Source organism: Paracoccidioides lutzii, assembly GCF_000150705.2.
Source record: "Paracoccidioides lutzii Pb01 unplaced genomic scaffold supercont2.2, whole genome shotgun sequence".
Classification (NCBI taxonomy): Eukaryota; Fungi; Ascomycota; class Eurotiomycetes; order Onygenales; family Ajellomycetaceae; genus Paracoccidioides; species Paracoccidioides lutzii.
In genome coordinates this window covers 1,688,425-1,711,333 of record NW_015440948.1, presented here as the reverse complement: position 1 = coordinate 1,711,333, position 22,909 = coordinate 1,688,425, and the positions used below count along the sequence as shown (strand labels likewise).

The 22,909-nt window shown below is 44.1% G+C and overlaps 8 protein-coding genes across 8 annotated transcripts; 4 read left to right on the top strand and 4 right to left on the bottom strand.

The window, feature by feature from the left end:
- Positions 1-406: 406 nt before the first annotated feature.
- Positions 407-1,414, bottom strand: PAAG_11233 (hypothetical protein; the record flags this gene model as incomplete). Its single annotated transcript, XM_015846915.1, has 1 exon — positions 407-1,414. The coding sequence occupies one exon, from the start codon at positions 1,412-1,414 to the stop codon at positions 407-409; it is 1,008 nt and encodes a 335-aa protein (XP_015703522.1).
- A 15-nt stretch (positions 1,415-1,429) lies between these two features.
- PAAG_11232 (hypothetical protein) lies at positions 1,430-3,753 on the bottom strand (the record flags this gene model as incomplete). Its single annotated transcript, XM_015846914.1, has 8 exons — positions 1,430-2,041; positions 2,104-2,217; positions 2,299-2,404; positions 2,468-2,725; positions 2,786-2,990; positions 3,042-3,174; positions 3,331-3,447; positions 3,478-3,753. The coding sequence occupies 8 exons, from the start codon at positions 3,751-3,753 to the stop codon at positions 1,430-1,432; spliced, it is 1,821 nt and encodes a 606-aa protein (XP_015703521.1).
- Positions 3,754-4,640: 887 nt separating this feature from the next.
- Positions 4,641-4,991, top strand: PAAG_11231 (hypothetical protein; the record flags this gene model as incomplete). Its single annotated transcript, XM_015846913.1, has 2 exons — positions 4,641-4,847; positions 4,911-4,991. The coding sequence occupies 2 exons, from the start codon at positions 4,641-4,643 to the stop codon at positions 4,989-4,991; spliced, it is 288 nt and encodes a 95-aa protein (XP_015703520.1).
- A 1,553-nt stretch (positions 4,992-6,544) lies between these two features.
- On the bottom strand, positions 6,545-7,789 carry PAAG_01186 (cell division control protein; the record flags this gene model as incomplete). The annotated part of the gene is made up of 4 exons (XM_002797281.2): positions 6,545-6,833; positions 6,937-7,100; positions 7,150-7,661; positions 7,753-7,789. 4 exons carry the CDS (start codon positions 7,787-7,789, stop codon positions 6,545-6,547), a joined length of 1,002 nt encoding a protein of 333 aa, XP_002797327.1.
- An 842-nt stretch (positions 7,790-8,631) lies between these two features.
- Positions 8,632-9,767, top strand: PAAG_01185 (oxidoreductase; the record flags this gene model as incomplete). The annotated part of the gene is made up of 2 exons (XM_002797280.2): positions 8,632-8,911; positions 8,983-9,767. 2 exons carry the CDS (start codon positions 8,632-8,634, stop codon positions 9,765-9,767), a joined length of 1,065 nt encoding a protein of 354 aa, XP_002797326.1.
- A 654-nt stretch (positions 9,768-10,421) lies between these two features.
- Positions 10,422-12,421, top strand: PAAG_01184 (acetamidase; the record flags this gene model as incomplete). The annotated part of the gene is made up of 5 exons (XM_015844264.1): positions 10,422-10,697; positions 10,784-11,584; positions 11,683-11,730; positions 11,798-12,221; positions 12,303-12,421. 5 exons carry the CDS (start codon positions 10,422-10,424, stop codon positions 12,419-12,421), a joined length of 1,668 nt encoding a protein of 555 aa, XP_015701045.1.
- Positions 12,422-13,621: 1,200 nt separating this feature from the next.
- PAAG_01183 (hypothetical protein) lies at positions 13,622-15,868 on the top strand (the record flags this gene model as incomplete). The annotated part of the gene is made up of 2 exons (XM_015844263.1): positions 13,622-14,196; positions 14,308-15,868. The coding sequence occupies 2 exons, from the start codon at positions 13,622-13,624 to the stop codon at positions 15,866-15,868; spliced, it is 2,136 nt and encodes a 711-aa protein (XP_015701044.1).
- Positions 15,869-19,197: 3,329 nt separating this feature from the next.
- Positions 19,198-21,269, bottom strand: PAAG_01181 (tryptophanyl-tRNA synthetase; the record flags this gene model as incomplete). Its single annotated transcript, XM_015844262.1, has 9 exons — positions 19,198-19,499; positions 19,573-19,669; positions 19,723-19,762; positions 19,838-20,083; positions 20,132-20,170; positions 20,430-20,652; positions 20,704-20,718; positions 20,794-21,053; positions 21,109-21,269. The coding sequence occupies 9 exons, from the start codon at positions 21,267-21,269 to the stop codon at positions 19,198-19,200; spliced, it is 1,383 nt and encodes a 460-aa protein (XP_015701043.1).
- Positions 21,270-22,909: the final 1,640 nt, after the last annotated feature.

The following is a 22,909-nucleotide window of genomic DNA, read 5'->3' as shown; positions in this document are numbered from 1 at the left end:
AAACTCCTATGGCATGCGGTGATCGTTTTGTTGAGTTTATGGGAGATGATGACGTTGGTTGTTGTCTGGGTAACTTTAACAGCTGACAGGGTTCGTGCCCTAACCCTGAATTCGACCACCCGTGGGAGGAATAATTAACCCGTCACCATCTTGGGACATGCGTGCATGTATTAGTTGTGGCCAAACAACAACTGTTGAAATATATATATATATATATATATGCCAGTCGGAATTACTGATTGCGTGAAATGAAGGCCACCATACACTTAAAAACTAATTAGGTTACAAAATGGCTTCACCATATACCATACACGGCAAGCAATCTTTTGGTAATAGATTTGAACTTCGAGAATGCTAAATCAGCAGCACAGGCAATGCTACCAAAGACTCCATCTGGCCAAGTGAATCACTCCACTGCAGGATCATCACAATCACGTTGAGGTTCAGCAACCGTTTGCCAAAGCTTTGGCTTCACCACTCTTACAGTTAAGCCCGAATCCTTAGAATAAACTTGTAGCCCGATAACACAGACAGCATTCCAAGGTGGTTGTACGCTGTACTCCCCGTCAATATCGCCTTCTTCCTCTTCGTCACCCTCACTATCAGAATCTTCAATCGGAGACATATCAATTTCGGAATCAAATTCAAAATCAGATCCCGAATCCATACCACTATCTTCCTCGACCTTTTTCGCGATTTTAGCCGTAGGTTCGGTGGTCTGGTTCTTATCGTCCGTCCCGTTCTCCTTCTGTGGTTGAGGTTCCTGTTCTTTGGCGACTTCGGGGGTTGGGGGTATATCCTTTGCTTCCTTCTCCGACTCTTCGTTGTTATTTTCCTTACCGCTTTCATCCTCAGCCACCATGAGGGGCTCGAAAGATTCTTCGCTTCTGTTCCCTAGCACCTCGTCCTCTTGTAATTCCTCCTTGTCCATTAGATTCTCTGACTGGTGTTCGGAGACTTCGCCCATTGTCTCCATATCCCCACCTTTCTTAACTTCATTGTCTTCGAGATCACTCATCTGAGGTTCAACGATTTCACCATTCTTCTCCCCTCCCCCGTTTCCGTTGACTTCTTTCTCCTCAGAATCTCTAGCTTCAAATTTGATGTCCGCATATTTCCTTTCAATGCCTTGCTCCTTTACTTCATTTCTGTTCAAATCCTCCCCCTGGTGATTAACATCTTCACTCCCCTTCTCCGTATCTCCATCCTTCTTTGTTTCCTCATTCTCGACAAACTCGTTTCTGAGTTGAGCTGCTCCTTTCTTGTCAGCTCCTTTATCATTCTGTATTTCTTGTTCCTCGGGATCCAAATCTTGGGATTTCGCATCATCGTCTTTCTTCTCTTGGTCCCCATGCTTCTCTCTTTCTTGTTTCTTGGCATCCTTCGCCCGCAATTCAACGTCCTCCTCCTTCATTTCAGGGCTACTATTCTACTGTATCTCCTTCTTACTATGTCCATCCTCACGCGCCTCATCAGCTTCCCCTCCTTGTTTCTTTTCCTCAGTTTGCTGTCCCTCTTGATTCTCAGCATTTTTAGTTTGCTGTCTGGCTGCCCTCCTTTCCCTTACCTGCTTCGCCTTCTTCTTCCTCCTCTTATCTCTTGCTGCGATTTTTCTCCTTGTAACCCACTTTCTCCGCGACCGGACCTCCGCAAGATCCCTTTCTTTCTTTCTCAATGCTGCTTTTTTTTTTTCCAATTCTTTCTTCTTCCGTTCCGCCTCTTCTTCCCCGGATTCCAAATCCACGCCCTTCGTATGAGCCAAGTCATAAAACTGGCCGATTTGAACAAGTTTCTCTCGGTCCGTAGTGGCTTTCTCTTTGATGACCTCCTCTGGAGGGGCGATTTTGGACTTTGTTGCCCTAACTCTCACAAGAACCGTGTAAGTCCCTGGCTCCAAAGTGATATCCGCACTCACAGAGCGGGACATGTAAATACTATTTTGGTTGCGGACAATATAATCATCTTGTCCATCTTTCTCAAGGCGAAATTGAAGTTCAAATTTGTATTGACCGTCTAGTCCTTTGAAATAGCGATAGTCCAACTACATGAATGGGTGGGTAGTCTTAGCTATTAGGTCTAGAACATGTCAATTAGGTAACGTACCTGCACTTGAAAATTGGTCCACTTCTGCGTCACTATCCAATCGTCTCCAAACAGCCGAGTTCGATCGAGAAACTCATATTTGTGAAGAAAGTCTTCGTAGGAAATCCAGAAAACCTGCCGGACATTTGGTCAGAATTGGAACAACAAGGAGGGTTGAAACAAACTGTGTGCAGATGAAAACAAGGTACAACATACTCCATCATTTCCAAATTTATGTTGGAGTAGATTCATCCATTCAGGGGTCCATTGCTCAGATCCATCACTCCATGGCCCAGACCATTCCTTATGACCCCAGGGGTTCCTATAACAACACAATTTAGGTCCAACTCCCATCTAATAACAAGAGGAAAAGCATGAAACATACCTAAGACGGAGGAACCTCCGTCCATTTACCTCCTTAGCATCCATCACAGAATATGCATGGCATTCATGCATCCCTGATCTCTCCTTGGAGTCATAGTAACTGGGGTATAACCAGCGACCGTATAGACCAGTGGCGCATCCGAAAACGAATTTCTTGTTGACATTCATAAGATCCTCGTTCCAAAATCTGTCCTGGTCAAGGACATCCCGGGATATGATTTCGGACGTAACACCCCCAGTAAGGTCCTCTATAGCTTCTCTGATCGAGGGGTTAGTCTAATTTTCATATACAGGACTGATTAAAACAAAAGGAAATGACCCAAAGTTACCCAACAAACCCGCCTTCGATGCTTGAATAATCCCCGTGGGCCTTAGCATAGGCCTTTTCCAGCAAGGGCAGCCATGTTTCGTTGTATCGGAGCGACCAATATCATCCCAAACCTCCCTTTCCCAAGCAGCATCTTCATAATCCGGGGCCCGAAGATATAGCTTGTCATCAATGATAGTATGACGCCACTCGCCATCTAGTAAACATGTTAACAATGGTGTGCTTCGCCGGAAAAATTAGCAGATACAGCTTGCCTCTATAAAAGACAAATCCGTAAACTCCGACCTGCTCATTCCGTGCAACGCAAACCCTATTAATGAGGCCCTCCATATTTCCAAAGTACAAAGCGCAGCCATAAGCCAACAGTCACCATCGTTCCCCTGACGTACATCACCTACGGTAGCATTATTTACGTAGAATTGAGTTTCTCAAAAATATCCTACACAGGCGTAAGGAAATTCCGCAAACAGTGAAATAACAACATGAGACTTCATGAACTGACAAATGAACTTAGGGAATGGTAAAAGGGAACTTACCGAAACTCTCTTCACGCCCTTCGGCTTCATCGACATGTTTTCGCCCCCAAGGCCGTCGAGACAATTCCGTTGCCCAGACTTGAGATCCGCCTCAATATCAAAATGCGGATCATCATACTTTTAGTTGATTCGCAGACATTGCTTTACAATGCGATTCACCGCATGTTCGCATTCCTTTTTGGCGCGATTGTACGAGTCAAGCGCAGATTCACCGTGTGCGATATTTGAAATGGGCTGCGGAGGAGTTTTGCCAGGTCGTCGTGGCAGAACCTTCAAGACTCTTCCTGGAAACTTCGAGTTGAAGGATCCCCAGAATGTGTCCACGATGCTTTGCGGTGTTGCACGTTCTTTTGTGGTCGTCGGAGCAGTTTCAGTTCCAGGTTGGTGGTCACTTCCGCCATACGAAACAGATGTGTGAGCCATGAGAGCTCACTTTTGTCCGCCGTGATGTGGAATATCGACATGCAAAATATTTACATATATACACTCTACATGCATATATGTAGGTCTCAAATCTGGTCAGTTTGGAAAACTGTGTCATGGCTGGGAGATCGTGGCCTTTTAACATTCCTCTTGGGGATAGGTGCCTAATAACTCTGAGCCTCCATGCAGGCATCTGCAGTCTGAGACCACCCCCATAGCAATGTAGCGCTAAACAATGGGATAGATAGCTGCTAGCAAACGGACGGATGCACGTAGGGAACAAAAGGGCGCTTGGTGATCTGGCCTCATTGGCTTTCGCCAGTACGTTCCGTTATTTTTCAAAACGACAAGATGCCGTAGGAAAACCCGAGCCTTCAGCTGGTCCGGCCATATCGCGTGGCGTGTATTTATGGAAGCTGGCGAATCACGCGGAGATTTGGTAACTAACTACCAAGCGGCCTCTGTCTAACAAGCCTAACTACCCCGTCCCATATGGAATAACAGCGTTGGCACCCCGACCATGAACAGCTCACGAATTCTCGGCTCTTGGAATGTTAGACGGAAGATCCCCCCTGTTTGGAGTTCCGGACTGGCCCCACCTGTCGACTGGGATTCGTGGAGGTTATCCCTAACGGGGCGAAAAGGATCACAACGATTCAGTTTCTCACATACATGAATATCTCGTTAAACTTTAGTTAGTAGTTAACAAGCCCTGTGAGGCGTCTAAAATCTTGTTACCAATTGGATGACACTTGGTTTCTGTCGAAGTGAGAAATTTGTAACAAACATGAGTTACTGCTTACACATATCATCCACGGGTAATATATCATTGGAAAAGACCACCATCCAGAGTGTTTGTGCTCTGAGAACTACCCACCAGTCCCACTATGAGGTTCTTCAAGACTCCTCGAGGTCGAGTTAGCGTCAATATCCTCCGTCTGCCTCCTGGACAGACTGCATTGGCTAAGTGCCGAAATACGCACTTCCTATCAACGCTTCGTCGTATATTTCTCAACGGTAAGCTCTTTGCTTCGCGTTTAGCGGAATCCATGCGTTTCCAGCTGGTCCTCCTCCAACTTCCCACAAAATTAGCTGTAAGAAATTGACTGATATATTAAGCTAATTGTTAGATATCTTGAGATCATATATATCCTTAGGGCGGCAAGAAGGCAAACATAAACGACCGATATGTCGGCACTGTTCTGAAACGCAAATATGGGATCGCGGATACAGAATAACCACGTGATAACATATTGTCCGGACGGTTCGGGCTCCAAGGTCGTAAAGCGAACGTGAATTACTAGTTACTGGGTGACTTCAATTGCTATGCAGTAATCTAGGAAAACGAGTAATAACTTGGCTTGGGTTCTTTATTTAGAATCTACAGTTGGATGTGATCCTACCTTAGATAGGCTCAAATCCTGCTTCTAATCCGATCAAGTTCGGATGGGTGAATTCAAATGGGCAATTTAACTGTATAAGCGAAAAACACAGCTGAATTTAACAAAAACCGAAATTTGTGCAATGCGGCATGACTTTTTTTTTTTTTTTTTTTTTTTTTTTTACAGAATCAAGGGGCAAGTACCGGAGTAAATCACTCAACGATCCACTGCCCCATGATCCACAGCACCCAACGATCCGCCTTTTCCCATGCATATCTGGATATTTCAAAGGCATCGGTGATACCCTTTGATAAAAAATTTCGTTTTATCTTTATTTCTAACTTTTACCTGTAATTTTTCATATAATTCTCCATCTGATTCTTACATGATAGAAAAGTACCTTTCAAAATTATTAAACATTGAGCTTGTAATACAGATGGTGACAGATTGCAAATTTAAAAGATCTTTGTTCTCACATACAATTACGGTGCATAGTTTTATATAATAATAATCAATATCGCCTAGTATTAATAGTAGTATATGAGAGATCTCTTTCCTCAGCCACGCTAGTCCTATTTGGAACACGCTAGATATTCGCTGCGTACGAAGCAAGAGAAGCTCTCATTATCATATAATAGTGAGAATATAATAGCCAATTAATTCACTCTGACGCACTCACAGTATATTCTATCTCACTCAATCAAGATGAAGGGTATATCCAGCGTACTTTTCTGGCAGGAGGTTTACGAGCCCTAATTGGCTCCTTACTGCCACTCCGGTAGTGCATTCGTCAATTGAGGCGGCGAAACGCGAAAAGTACGCTAATGCTTGCCTCGCCCCAGACAAGGAGATGATCGAGTTATTAACTTTTATAACTGGTTACAAAGATAATGAGCAGTGGTGTGTAGATGACAATACTGTAGTTAATATAAATACATACTAGTTAACTGATTCACATGGGTAATTTATGAGAAAAGTGCATGACTCTAATCCTGTTAAAATTTATATTAAAAATTTAGCAAGTAATTATTGAGATATTTAAGGAATGAAAACGAGTTAATTTATATGGGAAAAGGTGGTTTGGCTACGTCACTGCAGGCCTGCTAAAGAAAAGAGAAGAAATATTTATCACAATAACATTAAGAAAATTGATCTAAGCAAGAAACAATTATTTTGCTGGACAAAAGAAAAACGTAGGCCTCATGCTTCCGTCATAAAAAGAGGGGGGGGAAGAAAAGAAAAAATATGAAAAATCGATAACCCGCGCCTCAATTGGTTTTGAATAGAGATATACAATGCTGTAGAAAATCCTCAGACGTCGAGGAACAGTAATAGCAAGCGGGCGAAGGGAGAATTCAATGCGGTAGAGAGTGAAAGAGGCGTGGGGCAAGGGACGGAGGAAAGGGAAATCAATTAGCGGCTAATGGCATTGTTGCTCCTGGATACGGAGGCAATCTTTCGCGGCCAGAATATGCAGAGCTGCCCGCTTGGAAATACGGATGTATGCAGGCTTGTTTTGCGGAGATGCGCCGTGCGGGATCATATTCAAGCATAGCATCCAGAAGATCTAGACCGTTGCGTTCCAGGCCGGGAACCAGCTTTCGCGTCTCTTCACGCTTCCATTTAGGAAATGAAACTTTGAAGTCGGGGAATGAAGTGACACCGGGCCAGGTACTCTCATCCGGTGTACCCAGGAGTCTTTTATTGGACATGTGCGTCAGCTTGCATGTATATAAAAGGAGATGGAATAGAGAGATTTTAGAAAATGGGGGGGGGGGGGGGGGAAGGGAAAAGGTCTTACTTGAAAATCTTGAAAATCTCGTCAATTTCGGAGTCTCCTGGGAATAGAGGCTTGCGGGTACACATTTCTGCGAATATAGCGCCGACGGACCACATGTCGACACCAGTGGAGTACTGGCGCCCGCCTAGAAGGATTTCCGGGGCGCGATACCAGAGCGTAACAACCTTGAGAGGGGATTAGAAAAACTCCATGTCAGACACAAGGAATGCTTACCTCATGGGTATATGTACGCAATGGGACACCGAAGGCTCGAGCCAGGCCAAAATCCGCCAGCTTAAGATTTCCCTCACGATCGATTAGGAGATTTTGAGGTTTCAGATCGCGATGGAGGACCCGATGGCTATGGCAGTAGCGAATGCCTTCGACAAGTTGAGCCATGAACTTCTTGACCATAGCCTCTCCGAGCCCAAGTCTGTTCATATCCAATGTCGATCCATCTGGCAGGGCTTTTCCACGACCACCCTCGCTCACGGGGAGTGCCTCCATGTATTTTTTCAGATCCAGGTCCAGGTATTCGAAAACAAGATAAAGCTTGTGGCCGTCTGCATGAACAATGTTGAGGAGTTTGACTATGTTGGGGTCATGCATTTCTTTCAGGAGAGATATCTCTCGAATGGCGGTGCTGGGGACGCCTTCATCCTCGGCCTCCAGGCGAATTTTCTTCAGTGCGACAATTCGATTGGGGTGGGTAAGATCGCGAGCTTTGTAGACCACACCGTATGTTCCTGTAGATAAAAATGAAAAGAAAAGACGATACCCCAATTAGCAAGGTCACTTATCCTGATATGTTAGGGTACAGAGTCCAGCTCTGCTCACCCTCTCCAATCTTCTCAATCTTCTGATAGTTTTCCATAATTGTGTTTATTTGCTGCACAGGTCTCTACCATAAAATAGTACGGATGTTTCTTTTCCGTACAAAAACGTTGGTCGTATGTTGTTATCAGTCAAGACCCACTGCTTGATAGCGGGGAGCAGTAGTTAAAAACGAGGGAGGTAAGTAAATAACGAGGGGTAATGATACAAGCAAGAAGAGCTCGATTGAGGTTCGAGGAAGTTCAGTGTGCTCTAGTGGTTAGTAATAGTAGAGATCTTCTCTGGAGAACTCGGAGAGCAGCTTCGTGCTATGACTTCATCGTCGAGACGGTTTCCACGGTCAGAATTCTCTTCCTGAGGGTGTGTGGTTGGGCTTGGTGGTGGCGGAGGGGAACAAACAACCGTGGAAGCTCTTTTATTGTGTCCAAGTATTTACGATTCGCTAACAAATGAACCCCAAACAAACACTGCGCCGCGTTAACGCAACACGCGCCTTACCGCCCACGCTTCCACAGCCACTCACAGCGAGATACCAGCTGGCAGAATAACCCGAGTGCTTAAAGCAGCAAGAGATGTTATTTTTTTAAAGCCGGATCCATCCTACTGGGGATAACATCAACCGCTTAGGCTAGCTAAAATATCCATGGGGGGGCGGTTACTTACACCTCATCGTGTGTCAAATTTTAATACTAATCTCTACCCTACCCTAACCCAGCAGTTACTTTGGGAGGTTTCTGAGTGGGTCAAACTGAACGTTAAAAATTTGACCCAACGATATGCTAAATTTTTGAACTACGATTGTAGGTGTACGCCCGCGCGGAGAGAGAATTAACCTTGGACAACTCTCCAAGGCTGGCTCTTTTGGCAATCCGACAGGCCGCAATGGTGGAAATCGTACGGATTGACGCCCATGAACGACCACCTGATGTTTTCCGTCAGCTGTTCAAGGAATACCGGAGTCTGAAGCCCTCTGAGATTGACTCCCATCCGCGGGTTCGGGATCCCCGGAGGCAGAATGACCATGGCCTTTCCAATGGTCTGCAGATGGAGGGATATGTGCCTGGCCAGTCTATTTCACTGGCGTTAGACCGGTTTCTGGACCGTAAAGACTCCAAGGATGAGCTGGATGACATTCCTATCTACACACATCAGGATACTCCAGGTGAGAAGCATTCCAGTCCACGTACGGAGTATCCGGGTATTTCACACATGGTGATAGCTAACATATGTCAGGTCTACTCATTGTACCATCTCTTTTTCCTCCTGCTGCCCAGATTGAACTGCTTTCCCGCATATTTCATCGAGATCTATCAAATGAACATCATAAAACAAATATACATCTTCATTATCACTTGACATATCCTGACCCGCAAGAAGTTCTCCCTCAGGAACGTGGCTCAACGTCTCAAAACCAACAGGATTTTTTCTTGCGGAAGAGAGGCTCCTTTTTTCAAGATAATCTGGGTCGAGAACTAGCTCCTAAGGACCCTTCAGTTCATCCACCACTCTCAATTAAATCACTGCTTGAGAAAAAGCTGCGTTGGATAACACTTGGCGGGCAATACAATTGGACAGACAAGGCGTATCCTGTTGATGAGGTACCTCCTCCTTTCCCAGAAGACATAGCGAATCTGCTGCACAGTATTTTCCCTGACACCAGAGCTGAGGCTGCCATTGTAAACCTCTACTCTCCCGGCGACACACTCAGTGTTCATAGAGATGTAAGTGAAGAATGTGACACAGGCTTGATAAGCATCAGTTTTGGATGTGATGGTCTTTTCATGGTAGGCCATGAGGATGGTGGTGGTTGCGAGGTTATCCGCCTCCGTTCTGGCGATGCTGTTTATATGACTGGTCGTTCAAGATTTGCCTGGCATGCTGTACCCAAAATTATTCCGTCAACTTGTCCAGACTGGTTATCTGATTGGCCTGGCACCTCCAGTCCGTACGAAGAATGGCGGGGCTGGATGGCAAACAAGAGAATCAATCTCAACGTGAGACAGATGAAGGGGGGTTGACGCTGACTAATCGTCATATGGAGAAATTCTTGTATTGTCTCTGCTGTACAACCACAAGAATAGATTTGATGACAACCGACACTTCGAGTTCTCAGGGCTGCAGCTGATGCTGATCGCCGTCATTGCCCTTATCGGTGCTTGAAACGCTATAGTATTCTGCAGTCTTTTCTGGGCTTTGCCGTGCTTGTCCCGCGGATCCAATAGTTTACCCCTCAGCAGTGGCACAGCATCGGCATTCGTGCAAATCCTAAGCACACCTATTCACCCTAAAGTTGTGCCCCTCCCAAATTTGAATTCCGCATCAAAATCATTCTGACGGACATAAATCTGGCTTTTCCTCGAATAATAGTTTTTAAGTGCTTCTCGAAGACCCCTATACTCTACCCCCATATCCATATGGGTTCCACGAGAGTGAATATCCAATAGAGTGACTGGCATTATTTAGAACAGAACAGGCGGGGCAGTTAAATACCCTATCTCCCTCCGTCTTGTGGAGAAGTCTAGCCCCGCTTTTCAGCACAACAATACGCTACCCATCGCCAGGCTTGCTTACCTCTTACGGGCCAATATTCATAGTTTCGTGAACACATCAAGAAACAGTGCGCTCACATCCACAACTTCATTGCGATTGGAACTTGAACCTCAACTGCTGGAATGGCGACAGGAACATCTTGGGAGGAGATTGCTAGAACAAAGCGAGAATCGATTCTCGCTCTTATTCCCGAGAAATGGCGACTCTCTACACCCATCCCCCCCGCCAGCGAGCTGCGAGACGTGACCCAGTATATCGAGCAGTTCCTTTCTCCTCGAGAAATTGATATTACCGAGCTGGATACTGTTAGTCTGGCACAGCGCACCACCACTGGCCAGTGGACTGCTGTCGAGGTGACAAAGGCATTCTGCCACAGGGCAGCTCTTGCACATCAGTTTGTACGTACCTATATTATTCACATCTCAATAGACGCTCCAAGTTGCAAATCCTTCAAAACCATATTGTTAATACTTAAACCTGCCAGGTCAATTGTCTGCATGAGATATTTTTTGAAGCTGCTCTTAAGGATGCAGAGAAACTTGATGTGTATTTTGCAGAGCACAAAAGGCCAGTTGGACCCCTCCATGGTATCCCAATTAGCTTAAAGGATCAGTTTCACGTCAAGGGAGTGGAAACTACAATGGGATACGTTGGTTGGATTGGTACCTTTCAGGGTCATGAAGGAGATCCTCGACGGTTAGTTTTCGAGAGTGAACTGGTCAAGGAACTTCGCGCTGCCGGTGCCGTGCTCCACTGCAAGACCAGTGTCCCAGCAACCTTGATGTGCGGCGAAACCATCAACAATATCATCGACTATACGTGGAATCCGAAGAACCGCTATCTATCGTCTGGAGGAAGCTCCGGAGGCGAAGGTGCCCTCATTGCCCTTAGAGGATCTGCAGGTGGGTTTGGCACTGATATTGGTGGTAGCGTGCGAATCCCAGCTGCCTTTAATGGCCTATATGGCCTCCGGCCCACATCGGGCAGAATTCCCTATGAGGCGGCTGCTAACTCAATGGATGGGCAAAATTCCATTCTTTCTGTTGTCGGTCCCATGGCGGCTACCGCGGGGGGACTGAAACTCTTGTTCCAGTCTGTGCTTGATCAGAAGCCTTGGCTTCATGATCCACTTACTATTGAACTTCCATGGCGGGATGAGAAGGAGCAAGAAATTATTGGCATGGTTAAGAGTTCTACTGTGGGCAAAGGGAAACTTGCGTTCGGATTATTGAGTTGTGATGGTGAGGTTCAGCCTCTCCCTCCTGTTGCTAGAGCTTTACAAATTGTGGCGAATACGCTACAGAAACTGGGACATAAGGCAAGCAAACTGGCATAAGTTTACCAATGTTAGGCGTGCAATGATGGGCTAATAATCATAAACAGATTATCGAGTGGAATCCACCCTCGCACCTCAGGGCATCAGAATTGGCAGTATGTTGAACCGCTATATCATACATTTTTCAAGACTCATCTTTACTCACCACGATTGATTCATTAGAACGCTATCTACAGCTTCGACGGCGGTGCAGACGCACACCATCACTTTGGAATATCGGGCGAAACCTTCATCAAAGAACTGTCCTTGTTTTTTGGCAAGGAGCCGAGACCGCAGAAGAACGCGGAGCAAATCGCGGCAATCAATGTCGCCAAACGGGAGTACCAAAAATCATACTTGGAATACTGGAACAGTACTGCAGTTGTGACGGGAACGGGACGGCCCGTGGATGGCTTTTTCTGCCCCGTGGCTCCATTCCCGGCAGCGCGACGAGGCAAGACTAACTACGTCACTTATACTACCTTCGTGAATATATTGGATTACAGTTCGATCACCATCCCAGTAACACTTGCGGATAAGGCGGTGGATATTCTCGAGCTGGACTACAAGCCATTGAGTGAACGGGATAAGAAGATTCATGATGAATGTAAGTCTTGACTACCATTGTCGATTGATGATTTCTTCATGCTCAAATTTTGACAAAAATTTTTCCCACCGCTCTGTACAGATGATGCCGAAATTTTCGATGGTGCCAATGTCAGTCTGCAGCTGGTAGGGAGGAGATTCCAGGAGGAGAGGCTGATTTCACTGGCGGAATATGTAGGGGGATTGGTCAAATCAGCGTAGACCTGGAAGCGTGAATGTTAACAATTGACGACGCAGTTTATCTATTTCTCTTTTACTTTGACATTTTGCGTTATTCTGCTACAGGCAAACCGTTGGGATATGTTATGTTTACCGGCTGTCAAAATTGTTGCACTGTGCTACAAGGAATCGGTGTCCTTATAGATGCATCTCCACGATCTCTCTAGAATAGTGGTATCCTATCCCATCACTTCGACTTGTTCAACCGAAGGGAAAAGTGGAAGAAAAAGCAAAAATGTGGAAAGGTAATAATAGAATTAAAAAGAAATTATAAGCACTGGTTCCGGCCTCTTGAGTCGCACAGTTCAAATTTGGTGCAAGTTGCCTTGAATCAATAGCTAATAGAGTTGACAAGTTTCAGAGTGACTCTGCATTGTTTTGAGTTGTCGCGTAAGTGATGGGGTTCGCATCTCACAGCCAGATATCAATTAAGAACAATCACTATTTAAAAGTCACTAACAAATAAATACGCTTGAGGTAAGTATATGAGATTTTTTCAGTCTTCAATATTAATTAACATCCTCTATAACTTGAGGAAGCCTATTTTACCATTGCAAACTAAATAAGACATCATATCACCATTTATTCAGTAGCCAAAGACAGATACAGAAAATGCTTCAAGTATCTCTCCGTCATCAATCAGGAGTTGAAGAGGAGCGCAACGTGTTTGAAGCAACTCGGGATTTGTCTCAAGAATTCTCTGCTTAAATTTATTGGTATTGTAATTTTTGTTGTTCTTGCGCAGAAATTCAGAACACACAGCCCTATGACTGTGGTACCCGGCGGTGCCAGTAACTATTTACTGTGCAGCAAGTACCACGCCTGCCAATGAGGTCGCCCGCCTTGTCGAAATATATCTCGACACTTTTTCCCCTTCAACCAACCAACCTCAAGAGTCAACGCCCGCTGAGAGCGCAGAGCTGCACACGAGGCACTGTCAGTAGCCAGCCTATTTTGTATCCTGCTGCTCTTTGCTATTTGTTAACCTGCTCCTCCCTTTCCCTCCTAGTTCAACGGTCTTTTTTCCTTTTCGCCGTTCCACTCTCTCGTCTTTTACCTACAAGTTCTGCTACAATCTCTCCCGTACAAAACCAAGTATACAACGACCAAAAGGGCAGACCTTCGGAATTGGTGCCTCAGCCCAGTCCGTGGTAACAGCGCGGATACATCGCGCCGCCAACAATGAACGAATCTGTCGCCGGCCCGACAAACACTTCCGACGGGTCCAACGCCGAGGAGGCCCGTAGCCAATCTGGCACCAAACCCGCCGCCATCAAGGATAAGCAGTGCCAGTACTGCCACCAGAACTTCACCTCCTCCTCCCTCGGCCGCCACCTCGACCAGTACCTGTTCAAGAAGAAACCAGACGGTGTGCATGATGTCGAGGAGATACGCCGTCTGCGCAGCGGCATCACACGGCGAACAACACGTAACTCCAGTAAGCGCGAAAGCCCAGATGTCGCTTCTATGTCGACTACTCCGGGAAAGGCTGCTTCCATCGAGTCAAGGAGTGAGAGTGGCCCGCAATTGAATGGCAAGTCGAGCAGAACCGGGTTCCAAGTGTTGCTTAATCAACCCACCTGGCATTCCACGGGTGTGATCAATGATATTCCGAATACCGCTCAAATATCACAGCTGCGAGTGCCAACGACGGGTATCGACTATTCCATACGGCCATCGGATAAGTCTACTCCAGAAACGACCAGAGCTTTAGAGCTGGCGCTGAGGGAAGTGTTGGATAATGTGAGGGCAGCAGTGTGAGTTGTTTTACTTCCTGATCCTGCATTGTCTCTCACCCATGTTCTTTTGTTCATTTCTATACCTCTCTGGCTTACACTGCGTCTATACTTCGTTACATGTTATTATAGTTCTAGGACCGAATCACGAGTAAATCCCTTTGACTTCGACCTCCAACGTCAGACGTTTCCGGCCCTTTGTCTCCAAATTCTTCCCCCACCTCCTAGTCTTTTTTCCACCCATCCATTCGCGACCCCCACTTCTTTCCCCCTCGATCCTCCCGGATTTGACAGGGGGGACATTTTAAAACAGGCTCTACTAGTTCAGATACAACAATGGAAGTCCGATCAGCTATCTGTGGCAGCTTCAGCTGCTACACATCAAGGAACTGGTGGTCCTAATACTGTACATCCATCGACACTGGACCCGGAAATGATCGAGAGGTCTGCCCAGCAACACGAAGAGATGGCTGTCAGACATCTCGAACTATCGTTGAACCATTGGATGTCCACTTCCCCGAATGATCGAGTTAATATCTGGCAAAGGGAGATTACCCGTGCGTTTGCACGGGAGAAGGAGAAACGGCAGGAAATTGAGAAGCAGTTATTACGGACGCAGCAAGAGGCGAACCAGCTACGGGGACAAATCGAACGATTGGAAAATTGCCAGTGGCCCCGAGAATTTTCCATATTTCCCCCAGATATGCTCCCGATTTCACACGCTGTGTCCAGAGAGCTAGCTGAGGACAGCAAAGTGATCGGAATCGAGTCTTCTCGGTGGGACTATGACAATATAGTGGCGAAATGGAAAAGAGTGGTAATGCATGATAAGAGCATGGGTAGAGCTGGCTCGGGGGTGGCTACAAGCATATTCTCGGATAATAGCAACTCGCTGCACAGCAATAATAACAGCGACAACGGAAGCATCCTAAGCCTCAATAACAACCGGAATGCATCGAACAGCGGGGGTTTTCACTACTCGCAACACCACTATGGGACGAAGCCTCCCTCTCCGCAACTCAATGCCCCAGTCACCCCTGACACGTCGGCCACACAACCCTATGCACTGAACAGCACGCAGTCAACCCCCTACCAAACACGTGACCCAAATCGTACAGACGAACCCTTCAGGCCTCCCAAGCGAAGATGCACAAGCAACAATGCCTGCACCCAGAGCTCCACGCATCAAACAGATGAAAAGACAGGCAATGCTAGCCAGAGTTTGAACCCCCAGCAAGCACGACCATCCTCATCTGAATATTCGTCACAGCAAACCCACTCCTCTCCCATTGCCCTCAATCAGTACCGCTCCACGTACCCAACAAATCCTTCCTCAATAACCACAGGCACGACCTCTCCAACCCTACACTCTAAAACTAGCCCGGTTAGTGGCCCGGGAAAGGACAAATCCTACCACCGTCCTACAAATAATGATCCGATCGGCACAACTACTAAGGACACTCATAGCAGTCTCGGTGACTACAACCACAATAACGGCATGAAAGTGATATCCCGAATAAGCGGCGGTGGAGACGATTGGAAGTTCTCATACATCAATAACGACGATGGTAATGCCAATGAGGCGGCGAACAATAATAATAAACATAACATGAATGGTCGCAATGGACATAGCAATGGGCTGGAGATGCTGATGGGAGCTTGTTCGCAGCAGCAGGCAAATAATGTGCCGTGAGAAAAATAATCTCGATATTTTCTGATTTAAATTGTGTGTACTTGTACTGATTTGGGTTGTGGGAGGTCAGTAAAGCATTGCACATTTCCTTTATACACTGTTGAGGAGAGCATGCATGCATGAAATTGTTTCCATTTTATCATTTCGTTTGTTCCTCTCTCTCTCTCTCCTTTTTTTTTTTTTTTTTTTTTTTTTTTTTTTTTTTTTTTATGTATCACCTACGTACAAACACGCATACATAAATACTTTTGTCTACTTCATTTTCACTTAGTCTCCCCTGCCTAGTTTTTCAATTTTTTACACTACCAACATCAGTGCGTCTTGTTTAAAGTTCTTCACCCTTTGGTTCCATTGACGAGGATCTTAAGAGACGGCGATAAAACTCTCTCTCAGTCCGATATAGTCAGCAACGGTAGCCTCTCAGGTAACTCAGAAGTGTCAATAGGTTGGATCTCCATTCCATCCCATCGTCCTCGTAACTCGTTTTAACCCTGGAGGCGGTTCTCGGAACAATTTACATTTCTAATTTCTTGTTAAACGGGAAGGGTGTCAGGATATTGCGAATGCCTTAAAGGTGATGATGCATTTTCACAAGAAAATGTCAAAACTAGGTTTGCTCTCGATCAGAATGGAAAAGGGGCGGGCATGGGAGAATGGAATACTCACTAAGCGGATTTCCCTGGTGTATCTTCAACGTGTATTAATTGATATTATGAGAAGGCGGAAATGAATGAACAGAAATTTACATGTACAGTAGGTATAGGCTATAAATAAATCAGGCTTGCTGGGAAGGATCCGTGTATGAGAGAAGCGAAATTGTGTTTCCGCGTCAGAGTGAATCTGTAAATTCCTTTTCTGAATGGACAATGAAATAAATAACTAATATTCATAAATAGTTAAATAAAAGCAAATATTTCATAATTCAAGGCCCAAATAAAATCAATCACAATCCTGGTAACCATAAAACGCCACTAGCACCCTTCTATATTATATATATATTTGTTTTCATTTCAGACATGGGAGGTAAAATAATAGATCGACAATCATTATGCAAAAAGAAAATCCTCCGGAAAACAAGCATGGGGGGTATATTTTTGCCGTACACGAAATGCAATAAATGCTTTAAAATATGAGTGGAAATGACCCTCTTCGTTAATGGTAATGCGTCTGGCGGAGAGAGAGAAAGAGAGCAACCGTGTGGTTGTGGGTGTGGGGTATGGCCGATTGATGTCCGTGTCGAACGTCCCAACGATTCTGGGTGTAGTCACGTTAAGTGAACCAACAAGTTGTTTTTTGCGGGGATAATCCTAGGTCGTTCCCTTTCTCGACTGAGTATCAGGGGCATGGACACAGCAAGAGGTACGCAATGTCGTCTCTCCATTGGCCCCTGATTCCACTGCTTTCCATTTTTCAAGGCAATCAATTGATCAATCATTCTCCTTCTTCCTCGTCGAGCGCTCTCCTGTGAGTGAAAAGGGAGAGATCGTTCTTGATTGCGTAAATAGCAAAGCATATTGCCGCAAGAAGAATGAAGAAAATTATGAGAATTATGGCGATGGCGATGTTTCTCTTGACCATTTTGTCTGTATCTGTATTTGTTTATTCGTTTGTGTTGCCTTGCGCGAGGTTCGAGTGCGGGGAGGGTAGAGGAATGGCAATGGCAGGACAGAGGGAGAGGTCGAGTGGGATGTGAAATGGGAGAATGTTTGGTATGATATTTATAATTCTTAGAGAGGAGGGGAAGAAAAATCTATATCAAAATGAAGAAAAGATGATCGATTGTCTTGATTATATAGGAATGGGAATTTTCTGGAGAGATAATCTGTCAGTCAACTCATCATTACTTCATGGCAAGAATGTACCCGCTGCACAGAGTAGTTCCCTGTAAACGTATTCGACTTTATATCAGTTCATCACACAATCCCAAGGAGGATACTGTGGATGAAGGCGAAGTGGAAATATCAGTAAACAAAATAACGCAAAGTTAACTTACTTCTAAACTGCAAAAGATATGAAATGTTTCAATCAAACCAGCAAACGAAGTCTCTTGAGGAAAAAAGCAATGCGCAAATGAGGGGAAGGATATCACAAGAGCGCAAGACAGTGATTCTCCGGGTTCAAGAAGTGTAGAGCTACAAGTGCCACAAATTACCTATATGTGGCGAACGCTGCGAAAGGTATATCCACGACAAATGGTGGAGACGTAAATGGAAACAGGGAACAAGGAAAGAAGGCAAAAGGAATCAGCTCAACCATCATGATATATCACTTCGATCACTCTGGCCCCAGCCATGTCATTAATCAATCCCTCAAAAGCGATGGGTACAAAGTTGTAGAAGTGGCTGGTCGAATAAGATTTAATTTGACAGGGACATTTAATGTTCCCCAGCCACGTTAGCTCGACATAGGAGCGTTGATTGGCTGTAAATGGGAACAACGTTTATAGGACTAGTATGTTTAGAGCTTAGTGCAACCCTAAATCAAAATGTGGGGAAGCGGTTGCTGACGTAATTGTTGAAGTGGTCTGTTTAGAGTTTTTAAGTTCTTGGGTCAGGAGGCTCTAAGGATAAAATATTGAGCTTGATATATACAAGAACCTCGCGCTTATCCAATATTTGCAACTGAGGGAGAAGATGTATTTCACCTAGCAATGCGATGGAATGAAGGGATCTTGATTTCGATCGCTCATCCAACTCAAGGCGCTGCATCACTCTCTGATAATAAAATATGTGTGCTACTGGACCCGTCCTTTTCTCTAACAAAGTGGCTGAGTTCGTCTCAATAAGGGAAGTCAAATATATGCAGTGGTTCGGTTCTTCGTTTTACGGATGAACAGCCAGATTCTTTGCGAAAAGAATAATATAGCCAGATCCAAGGGGAAATTACACAACTGTACTTGAGAGCTTACAGATACAAGAAAAAAGATTAGAGATCCATCACTAGTATATTTTGCTTGCTCAGATATTTCCATTTAAAATCTTCATGGAAGGGAGAATCTAAGTTTCTTAAACTCTTATCCCTGAGCTGTTGCAGCCGACTGATTACTTATTTTCGGTGAAAGAGAATGAGGGGAACGACCCTGTTACTAACATCATAAATAATTTAGTCCGCGATCCAAACGACGCAAGTCCTTCATGTGGGGAACATACGGAGAATTTAGCAATAGAAAGCATGCTCAATTCACAGTGAGCAGGTGTTAGCTAGTCTATCGCCCTCTAGAACATAATATGCATTTATTTCTATCTTCGATTTCTCATATACCAGGTAGAAATGGTAACCGCAGCCCGTAACTTAGAATCCATATATCGCTAACCAATCACATATGCTTCTCAATTTTCATCCTGCTTTTTCGCGTTCGTCTTTGCCTTGCATTCTTTCGATTTTGTATCCATTGGTTTGACCTCCTTGGGCTTGGGGTTGGGATTTCCCTTCCACTCCAGTTTCCGGGGAGTCATATACTGCTTCAAAAGCTCATCCGTGACATGTTTTCTCCGCTGCTGGAACTCTGCCACATACTCTTGCAGTAAATCAATGGCCATTTTCTTCAACTCTCCCGTCAGAATCTCTCCTTTCCGATACCCTTCCTCTATCCGCTTAAGTTTCTCGTCATCTTCTTCGAAGTATGAGAGGTCTGTTCGTCGTGTTACGTTAGGAATGAAAACATATCTATAGCGTCAGGGTGATAGATTTAAGGAGTTACTTACACTGGAACGAAACGTCGACTTCAGGGTTGCCGCCTAACCGCCTATGCTCTTCTACAGTATCTCTTCCTCCGCTAAATGCGTGCTTGTTGATTTTATTCTGTAATGTGTCAATAAACACTTCGAACGTGATAGAGAATGGGGAGAGCGAACCTTGATCTGATTTGGTGTATCCGTCATAAAAATTGCAGAGCTGCGGGCGAATGGTGTGAGCTGGTTTCCAATTCATTATGGCTTTTATGGCTTTTAAGAGCTTGTCATATCTTACTTAGGATCGCTTGCGCTCATTTTGCCCCCAGTGCCTTGCAGAGCGGTAAGGAATTTGGAATGGATTAAAGCAGGCTTTGGCCCTGGACATCGCATACGAGAAGCGTTGTCACGTACGAGCCGGAAATATGGGTCCTGATCAATAGCCATCGGAATTAAGCACGGGATTTTTCCTATAGCCTTCGTCCGCTCTGTTGGCGGGTTATCGGACCAGATTTCTGGATATGATGTTGCAAATGCGGCCGCACTGGTTTGCAGTTAGCGGGATACATGATTCAAACGTAGAACAACGTACCATTGCACCGCTGGAAAGACTATCCGACCAATATTCGTGCTGCAAAATGTTAGCACAAACCTCACTCTAAAGCTATCAAAATGAATGCAAGACAGAGAAGTATAGGAGGGGGAGGGCAGGGATAATGCCACGGAAAGATGACGTATCCAGACGACAGCCACACGCTCATCCCTACCCCGACTGCATGTATAGCGTCGACCCGTCGCAGGAGAGAGCACGCCGCAGGAGGAATTGCTCTCTCCCGCTGCCTCTATCATGATGTGCCGCTCTCGGAAGCTGGTGAACTGGCTGTGCTCACCTCTCATTAAACCCAAAAGCTCCTCGAACCTGGTTGAAAGTTACGAGCTTTGAGAATTCCCAAACGTTCATTAAAAAGTGACCTTTAACATAATCTAGATCACTGAATATAAAAGTCTTCTTAAGGTCAAATCCGCAAGCGATTATATCCTTCGCATTCTGCAATCCGAATTTATAGGTATCTTCGAAGTTGAGATTATCCTTGAAGAGGGCCTTTTCGTCGTCTTCGATCGTCAACATGTACTCCTAATCGAGTAAACTGAATGCGGGCTCACCTGTAAGCATAATTACTAAGGACAGTCAGCAATGTTTAAATAATATCAACTTATAAAATGGAAGAATGCGGTCTCAATCCTTCGACATACCCAGTGGGACATCAAATACATCCTGCAGCCACTTTGTAAACGAGAAAGGAATTGTATGACCCAAATGCAGCGCATCAGTTGAGGGGCCTCTCCCAGTGTACATGAAGAAAGGCTCCCCCGCTTCGTATTTGTTGAGGATATGGTCGAAATCGCGATGCGAAAAGAAGAGACCGCGTCTCAACCAGCGATGTGGCTTGTGGCCCGTAAGGCGTTCGAAGCGCTGAAGGAGCTCGTCATCTATTAATTTGGTCGCCCATTTTCTATATACGAGAAGTCAGACGCGCAAATCTTCTAAAAAGGAGGAATTTGGCGAACTGTGAAATGGCCACATAATCAATGGCAAGAGTATTTCCTTGCTCATCATGCCCTGCTTCAACGTTCCAAGGGTCAATTTGTTGTTCAGTGGCCGCTTTTTTCTCTCCGTCGAGTACCGGAACTATGACTTCCGCCATACCAGGAGGGGGCGTGGCAGACATTCCGATCAGCGAAGATATGGAAACACAAAGGACAGTCTAGAAACCTATGTCGAAGAAACACTATTTAGCGGGACGCCAGTATGCAGGAACCGTGACAAGCAAATTGATGATGCTCTGCGGGGGACAGAACGAAATGTGTTTGGCTACAACAAGCAATCTTTTCGCAGAGTCAGGAACATGTCACGTGTCGATAAGCTAAAAAATTATGTTTATCAAAAACTTTATCCAGTAGTTCCCATCCACATTCACATCAGACAATCACCAAACACTCAATTCTAATTCCTCTTCAATGTTGAAGTGTGGATGCTATATCTTACCAGTGAGATACGTGAATCAGCTATTAGCAAGAGGTTTAATATGTAATGGTCCTGTCTATTGCTTTGGAGCCCTTGCATTGGCTTTATCAACCATTTTCCCATTTATGGTCTGTGCGACAACGAACAGCTTCTGCTTCTTCTTGTTCTTCTCAGGCCTGGATTTCCTTTTCCTATTCTCATGTTATAATGTCTAGATGAAATTCCAGCCTGAGGGCTCACACCCCAGGACTATCTATCATTGGTTATCAGCTATTTCACACCGACGCTTGCTGAGGTCATACGAAAAGTGCATATCAAATTTTATACCTTCTTTGTTTTCAAAACAATGGAATACAGCCTCTATCTCCATGCATCATACTCCGTACTCTCTAAAGAAATGAGCAATAGCTAACTTGCGGACTAAGAATTTACAATATTTTGACACTACTCCAGTCTAATGTAACTTTCTTGAAAAAAATCTATGAGATGTTCGGCAATCTAACAAACATTCTACCCGGAGCATTGAATTTGGTACGTCTGTTTTCAGGAGCAGATATGTGATGTCTGCCAGTGAGTAAGACAGCCAGACTTATAACTCTGCCGGCATCATATACATTAAGCAACAATTTGTTTTATATTGAGGGTTTGTACAGAGTGTGAATCAAAAGTCTCCATCACCCTCTTCCTGTGCTAGTATGCTTGGCTGTATATATAAAATAGTAGAATATTAATTTACTTAATAATTTAAAGCTGTTATAATTATTAAATTTAATAATTAAAGTCACTATTTTCAATATTTTCTTATTTTAATAATTTATCTTTTAAATATTGATTTTTTTAACTTTATTTACAGTTGCTTTCTTTATATATATTTTTATACTTATTACTATTATTTTAATATAATAAAAAATCTTGCTCTATTTATGTTTGAATTTTTTTTAATAAATAAATTATTTCATATTTAAATTTATAAATTTGAAGTAGTTTTTTATTTTATAAAATTTCTTAAATTATAATTTAATGCTTTATTTAAAGTTAAATAAATACAATTTAATTAAAATCTATCAAGTTATTCAATTTTATAATTTTATATAAAACTTATTTTTTATTATATTTATATATATTTTGAATTATTAATTTTAAAATTTGATATTAAATTCAAACAGCATTATATTTTTAATCAAAAATAATAAATATTTTATAACTTTCAATCACTTTTATTCAGTTATCTAAACTTCAATATTTTATATTCAATAGTAAATTTAAATTAATATTTTTTTAAAAGAGTAGTTAGTTCTAATTTTCAAAGATTTTATAAATACACTTCTATTTTCTTAAAACTTT